Here is an 8,937-nt window from a genome sequence, read left to right as displayed (position 1 = left end):
AAAAAATATTATGGGGATTAAATTTAACAAAAAAAAAATGAAAGGAAAACGTTCGTCAGAGAAAAATAATCCCAGGTGGGCTTAATACCCTTCAATTAAAAAACCCAGGCCCATAAATTTCATGATTGCTGTTCTCATCTCTCCAAATGTTAAGTTCACACCCCAATTTCAAGAAATAAAAAACATTATTCGTTACGTTCTCCACACAAAAATGATGGAAAAAGTGAAAATCTATTTTTTAAAAGTTAAAAATTAATTGTTACTATAAATAATTAAAAGGAGTTTACTTTTTTTTTTTCATTTTTAATTACGCTGACATTAAGATTTTGCCTACAACTTTTTTTTAAAAAAGGGAAACGTGAAGAATAACATTACAATCTTGTATTAAAAGGTGAAGACTTAAAAAAAGCACAAAATAATTAATTTGCCTCCTAAAATACGTGGAAACATTTTACATTAAAACTAAACGATGCCTACGATAAAAAACTTTTATAAAATAAATATAAAAATAATTGATTTTATCAATTAATAAATATTTATGATAAACTAAACATCTTTTAATTATATTTAAGAATTATGAAGTGGGATATAGTATTTATTTGAATGTTGAAATAAAGTGGGTTGAAACGGTAATTGAAAGCTTCACGAAAAAGGAAAAAAAAAAAGAAAAAAAGTGGTAAATGGAAAGAGGCAGCAAAACACAGGTGTCCCATAAAGATGGCATTAACCGACGTGGGCGATTGTCACGGACCACAGATTCATGCACAAACACCACACTCTTCTTCTCCACTCCACACTTCCTTCTCTTACTTAGCTCATAAGGAACTTCAAAAAAAACAACACCACCACACAAGTCAAAGTAAATGCGCACAGTCACATTATTATTCCCAACATTAACTATTCCAGCAAGTGCTGTTTCTATTTTATCCAATTAGAAAAAATCACACAACATCATCAGTGTTTGGTTTTTTAGTTTTTCTTCTCACTTTGAAATACTCTTTTTATTCTCCTTTTAGAAAGTGGTAAAACAATTTGTTGGTGTGAACTGAAACTAAAGTAAAGAGGACTCTAACAGCTTCTAGAAAGTAGTAGTATAGAAAATCAAAACCAACTGCCACCTTCCACCTTGTCACGTGTACGCGTTTTGGCATCATCATCACTCATCACTCACAAATACCACCCCCACCTAATTTAAATTAAATGGAAAAAAAAGACAACACCCAAAACAATTTTCCTTTCACATTTGACAATTACACACGCAACCCCGTAACTTTCCACCAAGTTCCATTTCATCTCATTAACCTTTTCCATTTCATCTTATTTATGCCAATGCTACTCACCCCTTTGCAAAATTTTCTCATTCCAACCCTTCACCCACTTCTTCCTCTTCCCAATTAGGCAATTAGAACAACATTTTTGTCATTCAAGTTGTTTTTTAACCGAATCATGGAGAATAATCAGTCTTTTTGGCAGTTCAGTGACCAGCTGCGGTTGCAGACACCCAATTTGGCAAACCTCTCTCTGAACGATTCCATTTGGAGCAGCAATTACGTGTCCAAGAGGCGTGATGAAAGGATCAATTTTGACATCAAAGTGGGTGGTGAGATCAACTCTTTCAAGTCAAAGGACCCTGCTTTTGATTACAACGATAACATGAATGGATCTCTTCTTCCCATGACTTACAACAACAGCAACAACATTTTTGGTGCTGGTTTGGATGCTGGGGTGGGTATCAATGGAGGCTTCAACAAGGGAATTTACTCCAAACCTGCTTTTGCCAATCTTAACACCAGCATTAACCTCAATATCAATCCTAAGGGGTTCAAGGGCAAGGCTGAAGATGACCTTCTTCACCCTCCCAAATCTTCCAAGAAAAACACCAACCCCAACAAGAAACTTGACAGTAACAACAACAGCACCAGCAACAATGATAACACCAAGGATTCCAAGGCTGCTGCCGACAAGCGATTCAAAACACTGCCACCCTCGGAGTCTCTTCCTAGGAATGAAACCATCGGTGGCTACATCTTCGTGTGCAACAATGACACCATGGCTGAAAATCTCAAGAGGCAACTCTTCGGTATGTTTCTGTTTTTTCTTTCCTTCTGTTATTATGCAATTTTTATGTTGTGTGTGATGTTACATACTTCGGATTTTTCTAGTGACATGGTTGTGCACTGGAATTGAATAATTGAACTGCTTAGTTATCATTATGCTAAGAATTTTATGTCTTTTCTTTTTCTCTTTTTAACACCTTAGTACATAAATGTTCTCGATGAATCATTTTTGTGAAAAAAGTTTATGCCGGTAGCTGTTAAAGTGAGGATCACGTATTCTTTGACATCTGATTGATGCTAATTAAATTCGTTTTATCTGAAAATGTTTGTGTTTTTAGGTCTGCCTCCACGATACAGAGATTCTGTTCGGGCCATTACTCCAGGGTTGCCCCTTTTCCTTTACAACTATTCCACTCACCAACTCCATGGAATCTTTGAGGTGTGTTAACTGTTATCAATCTAGCATCTTCTAATTTAATGACACAGCTTGTTCTGGAGCCCAATTTGCATTAAATTAAGGATCTAGCCATTACAATTAACATTTAACAGCTTCATATTTTGAGTACAGTTTTGGAATTTTGACTTTTAAGAGTCATAACATGTGGTGGGGTTTGTTCAGGCTGCAGGTTTTGGAGGAACAAACATTGATCCAACGGCTTGGGAGGATAAGAAATGCCCTGGTGAATCTCGTTTCCCTGCTCAGGTAACATCTCTAATCCAACTATGAATATTAATTACTTAACAAGTGGTCTATTTACTTACAATGTTATGGTGATGACAGTATTATGTTAAGTTTATTGAGTATTAGAACAAGAATTATAATTAGTCATACCAATGATTGTAGGGTAGTGTTCTTACATAATTGCATCTCTATATATGATTCAATAATCTGTGGAGGCTTAATACTCTTCATAACTGATGATTACAGGTAAGAGTGATTACTAGGAAAACATGTGAACCACTGGAGGAGGATTCCTTCAGACCAATCCTTCACCACTATGATGGTCCCAAGTTTCGTCTTGAGCTGAACGTGCCCGAGGTATTTTTTTTTATCTTTATCTTTATCTTACTGAATATTGATACCCTTTGGAAGAAGATAACATAGTCCACTGATTAAACCCTGCCCCATTTTTTTGTTCATAGGCCTTGTCTCTGCTGGATATTTTTGCTGAACAAGATACTTTCAACGATACTTTCAAGGCTTTGGCTGCATAAAAGGACAAAAGTAGCAAAGAATACAAGAACATCACTCACAGACAGTAGATATTATAGATTTGGGTTGGTTTGGAAGTTATTAAGTGTAATGGACTTAAGAAGAGAGTCCCAAAGATAAAACAAAATGAATATAGCAGAATGTTCAGCAACCTATATATATGTATTAATACTCCTCTTTTTGTAAAGAGAGGTTGGTTCATCATCATACCTACATATTAAGAGAATAGAATAAGAATGAACTATTTTTGCATTAGGGTCTTGTACAGAACTACAAATTGGCGACAAATGGAAGCCTATATGTTGTAGCTTGTGTTGTGTCCTTGAGTTGAGAAGGAACATGATAGTGGAAAAGTGAGGCCATGGTGCTTCATCAAGTGTTATTTAATATTTATATATATCATGCATATGTGTGCTGTGTAAACGTTAGTGCTTTCAGCTTTCATAAATCTGAACTCAAATCTTAATAGTTCATTTTTGGCTCAACTGTTAGAAATGAGAGATTCAATTTGTGTTCTTTGTCTCATAATCAACGATTGCATAATACTTGAGGCTTGGTGGAGCTTTAACATTGACCAAGGAATTGGACTAGTATTATTTCAAGATTTTGTGCCGTGTCTTTCGGGATTAGTGTTTTTTTTTATGAACAAGAAGAAATTGTGATTTAATTAGTTACAATGGTAGGTTGGAACCGTTTAAACAAAAGATTGTATAAAGAGAATAAGGTAATGTTTTGGTGATAAAAGTGCATGACACCTATATTGTGTGTAGAGAATATGAATATGATTCCACGAATATGCTTAATTTCCTAACACATGTCTATTCAGAGTCACGGGCATCATGGTTTGAAGCAAACCCAATTGTATATAAATATGCAAAAAGAAGAGTAGATAAAGTTTGATGGTACGTAATATCTTGTGGTATATTTATGTAAAACTTTCTTCTTACTTCTCAGTAGTTGACAATAGTGTAGTGAACTATACGTATAAGTTATTTTGACAATATATTATTTAATTTGTTTGTGATTTTGCAGTGGTCCATCATCACAAGAGTAGCTTGCCACAACTTTTGCTTTGGATTCTTACGCCGACACCAATGACGGTGCCGCGCCACTTATCGCGCCACTAATTCCTCACATTTTCTTCGTGACCCATTTCTTTAAAGTAAATTGAATTTTATATTTTTAACTGCCTAAAAAGCTATGTAACATATATACATGTCTGATACGGATATACGTTTTTTTTATAAATATCCATAGATACAGATATACATATTTTTTTTAAATATATAGATACGGATATACGTATTTTTTTAAAATATATATAAATATGGATATACGTATTTTTTTTAAAAAATATAAGAAATAAATTTTTAACTATCGATTCAAAATATTTTTTATTCATTTTATAATTATATTAAAATATATACAATAAATTTAAGTTTTTAAAAATTTAATATATTTCTTATTTTTAAAATTATATTAAAATCACTTCAATATGTATTCAACACACATAATTGAAAATAATAAAAAGTACGAAGATAAAAAAATTATGTCAGTTAAGATAGTAAAAACAATCTAAATATATAACTTTTTTACTTTTTACAACAAACATTAATAGAGGAAAATAAATAATAAATAAGAAAAATAAGGTGATGAGATCATGTTTGCTTAGTTTTCATTTTGGAATAGATTCTATTTTTATTGTTCTGTTTGTTGAGAATTCAGTAGCTATTTATTATAAATATTAAATATAATTTATATATTTAAAATGTTTATTTTTACAAATGTTAATTATACAAAATAAACATGCGTTGTGTGAATTACTCGCTATCATACAAGTGAGAAGGAATTGGACTTATATTAAGGTAGAATTCAGCTCACTTTAGGAGAAATAGTTGACGTAAAAATCATTAATGACTAAGATGGAAGAGATAAATAGGTAAAAAAAAATCCCAAATTTTGCTTTTTTTTTTTAATGCAAATCTAGGGTAAATAAAATTAAAGGGGGAAAGAACTTGATGCAGTAAAAGTGTTTATAAAGATATGACATTGTTTTAATATATAATACACAGATGTAATAAAAAATAGACTATAAACTTTAATATAGAACTTTTATTATAGGGATTCACTTACTGAAAGTAAGTGGAATAACGTATTTTAATTAATATAGTTTTTAATATGTGTGTATATACATTAACTTATTTAACTTGAAATATAAATAAAAAATCATATATTAAATTTTGTTTCAAAATTTTTAATTATTTTATTTATCATAATTTTATGCTTTAATTTGTTCTCGATTAAATATTATGTCTTAATGAAAATAATGTATTTATTGCAAAAAAAAATATTTATTAAAAACTTTATCGAAATCTTTGGTGATGTCGTCATTTCTAATCATATTATTTTCTTGGTCTACGATATTTATGGTTAATTATGTGATTCAACAGTATATAATATTAATAATATAATAAAAAATATTTTCCAATATAATATGAAATTTTAATTAGATTGATTTCATATTAAAATAATTTATTCTATTAATATCTGAGACCGTAGAAAGGATGATAGATTTGTAACATATCCTTCAAGAACTATTAAACATTTTGATTTCATAAAGCCCAATTGTTTAACCTCAATAGCCTAGTAAAATATATGGACTTGACCCTTAACATAAAGATGGGGGATTTCTTCCTGCACCTTCATGATTTCTTATTTAACCCATACTTTTATAAATACTGGAATTATCTATTTTGGATTTTACTGAAATACAAATAGCAACCTAATATATATTATATTTAGAATCATAGAATCTAAAATAATTATAATAAAAAAAGTCTATAGAGGGGGTTGAAAACTTAGTCGGAAACATGTTTATTTAGTAAAAAAAATATTTAGGGAGAATTAACAATAAAAACGTGACCTATATTTTTTTAAATAAATTTTAATTGTTAATAGAGAGTGTATTAGAAATTTTTTAATTGATTAATGAATATTTAAATTCATAACGTATAAATAGAAATAGTTTTTAACAATTTTGTACGTAAAGAAAAAATAGTTTGTAAGTGAATAAATATGGTTGGATGGATTCTGAATGGGGGTTATACACTTTGCAGGCAGAGAAAGAAAAAAACAAGGAGATTTTTTTATATATATAATAGAAAAGAGATAGATAAAATTATATAAAGTAAATGACTTTTTTATTTCTGCTTCTGCTTTTGATAACTATTCTTAATTTTCAAATGTAAGTAAAGAAAGTTGGTTGAACATTTGTGAATTAAAAGGTGGTGCAGTACACAGTAACGTCAAAATAATATAATATACTTTAGACAAAATAATATATTTGAAGAAAATTTGGCAAATGTATAAACAAAACGGGTCCATAGCTCAGTGGTAGAGCATTTGACTGCAGATCAAGAGGTCACCGGTTCGAACCCGGTTGGGCCCTGTGTTTTTGTAATTAATTTTTTATTTATTTACAATTATCATCATAAAAGTAAAAATCTTAGACTACTATATCTTAGACTCACAACCAGTCCCCAAAACTATAATTGTTGTGTTTTATTCAAAGAAAAAATAAACACAATTTTGACATCATAAAATGTAACAGTAACACTATCCGTTCCCTATGACATTCAACAAAGAGGTGGTATATTACAATGTGGGTCCAAATTTACATGGTTAATGATGAGAAGTGTGTGTGTTTTTCATGTTTTGTGACCCAGCATTTCCAATCTCTGTATCTATGAGCAGAGTTGAAGATGATAAATGAAAGAGTGTCAAATGCAAGAAGGGCAATGAACTAAGCCATTCTCATTACAGTTGGGACACTTCTGTTTGTCCACTCCATTCACCAAAACCTTGCAACTCCCACCACACTCCAAACAAGGCACAAAGCGGGCCCCACCACACCCTCCACACGTTTGCCTCCCAATCCCCCTCTCCACACGTGTGGCCCTCAGAATCCTCCCCAATCGACCCGTTTCGTTCAGCTCAACCAACTCCTCCAACCCCCCCACGTACCTCCCCTTCACGAACACCCGCGGCAGAGCCACCGCCTCGCCCACCAGCTCCTTCACCTCCCGGAGAAAATCCCCGTGCAGCGACACGTCGCGCTCGTCGAACACCACGCGGTGCGTCTCCAGCACGTCCCGCACCCTGTTGCAGTCCTCGAACGTCTTCCTCACGCCCCGCAACGACGTCGTGTACACCACCACCGTCTCACTCCCCCCCGGCGGGCACTTCTCCGGAAGCGCGCTCAGTGGGTCCCGCCGAAGCCGCTCGAACGTCGACTCCTTCTCATCCTTCTCTCTCTCCAACCTGTCCCGCACTAGGAACACGTTGTCTTTCAACTTGCTCCCTCGCGCCACGTTCACGTTAACCACCGCGGCGGGCTTTGCTGTTTCGGGCTTTACTGCCTCGGGCTTGGGCTTGGGCTTGGTATTGGCGTCTAACTCTTCCAGTGTGTGGAAGGAGTTGGTTTTTTGTGGAGGTTGAGGTTGAGGTTGTGGCGGTGGTTGGGGTGGTGACGTGGGAGGTGGTTTGGTTATGACGGGCTTGAGGTCTTGTAGAGTTTTGCTGACCTCGTCCCAGGATTGAGGGGCGTCGGTGGCGTCGAGCATCTCCAGTTTGTGGAGAATAGGTGCGGGGAGAGGCGTTTTGTCTTTGTGAACTTGTGTGGTTTTCTCGTTCAGGTGCTTCAGCCATGGCTCCTCGATGGCGTTTATGTCGAACACCGCCAAGCTCGTTGGCGGCGGACGATAAGGAACCGCCGCCACATCCACACCCTTCGACGCTGCACACCCCATTTCACTTCCTTTCTTTCTTTTCTTTTCTTTTCCTCACTCACTTTATCTCTCTCTACGCTAAGCTATACATATCACTTATATATATACACACACATGTGTGTTTTCACTGTTATGTATTAGTACACTTAAATGTATGGGCGATAGGAAGACATGAAAAATTGACTTACGAGTGACTACAAACTCTTATAAATCAAGAAATTACTGACTTGAGTCACTATCTTTGGGTAAGACATTTGGCCAGTCATGAAAAGAGTGTTGTAAATGTGATATTATTTGTTTGGAGTGATTTATTATATATGAGGTTTTGATTTGTGAGAAATTTGTGTACATAGCTTAGGTGATTTGTGATAATTTATTAAAAAAATGAAAGTTGAGGCGAGAAGAAAGTAGTGGATTTGTTAAAATTGTTTGATAGATTACTAATTTACCTCTATATATTAATATTTGTTTTTTTTCAATAATTTTGCCTTCTCTTTTAATAATTATTATATGAAAATAATGAATAATATTTCAATAAATAATTTTTTTTCATTTTCGCAGCTAGTTTTTTATCATTACACTAAAACTAACCTATAAAGTTTTATTAATACAATCAAATCAATTATCTATACCAATAAGTTTTCACTCAAGTCTACTATTTTGTATTAAACTAAATTATCTCACTTTTTGTTCACATGACTGGAAATTAATTATTATTTTTGAAGTAAGAAAAAAAAAGCATTAGAGGGTATATTGATAGGAGCATGAAGGAATTGGTTAAAGAATGAAAAAGAAGAGTAGATAGGGATAAGAATAGTGATGATGAAAATAAGAAAATTTAGGTTGAGAGAGGTGATATAATATTTATTTATGTGGCTTT

General features: G+C 33.4%; 2 protein-coding genes and 1 non-coding gene across 3 annotated transcripts; 2 read left to right on the top strand and 1 right to left on the bottom strand.

Moving 5' to 3' along the window:
- Positions 1-911: 911 nt before the first annotated feature.
- Positions 912-3,743, top strand: LOC137812758 (DCD domain-containing protein NRP-B). Its single transcript, XM_068614946.1, has 5 exons — positions 912-2,080; positions 2,396-2,496; positions 2,677-2,760; positions 2,986-3,096; positions 3,201-3,743. The coding sequence occupies exons 1-5, from the start codon at positions 1,447-1,449 to the stop codon at positions 3,270-3,272; spliced, it is 1,002 nt and encodes a 333-aa protein (XP_068471047.1). The 5' UTR covers positions 912-1,446; the 3' UTR covers positions 3,273-3,743.
- A 2,903-nt stretch (positions 3,744-6,646) lies between these two features.
- TRNAC-GCA (transfer RNA cysteine (anticodon GCA)) lies at positions 6,647-6,718 on the top strand. The gene has a single exon. It is a non-coding gene; the product is annotated as a tRNA-Cys (tRNA).
- Positions 6,719-6,812: 94 nt separating this feature from the next.
- Positions 6,813-8,334, bottom strand: LOC137812757 (uncharacterized protein At3g28850). The gene has a single exon (XM_068614945.1). It carries the CDS (start codon positions 8,076-8,078, stop codon positions 7,050-7,052), a length of 1,029 nt encoding a protein of 342 aa, XP_068471046.1. The 5' UTR covers positions 8,079-8,334; the 3' UTR covers positions 6,813-7,049.
- Between the last annotated feature and the right edge of the window lie 603 nt (positions 8,335-8,937).

Source organism: Phaseolus vulgaris, chromosome 2, assembly GCF_000499845.2.
Source record: "Phaseolus vulgaris cultivar G19833 chromosome 2, P. vulgaris v2.0, whole genome shotgun sequence".
Classification (NCBI taxonomy): domain Eukaryota; kingdom Viridiplantae; phylum Streptophyta; class Magnoliopsida; order Fabales; family Fabaceae; genus Phaseolus; species Phaseolus vulgaris.
Note: the sequence above shows the minus strand (reverse complement) of the source record. Positions and strands in the feature narration are given on the sequence as shown.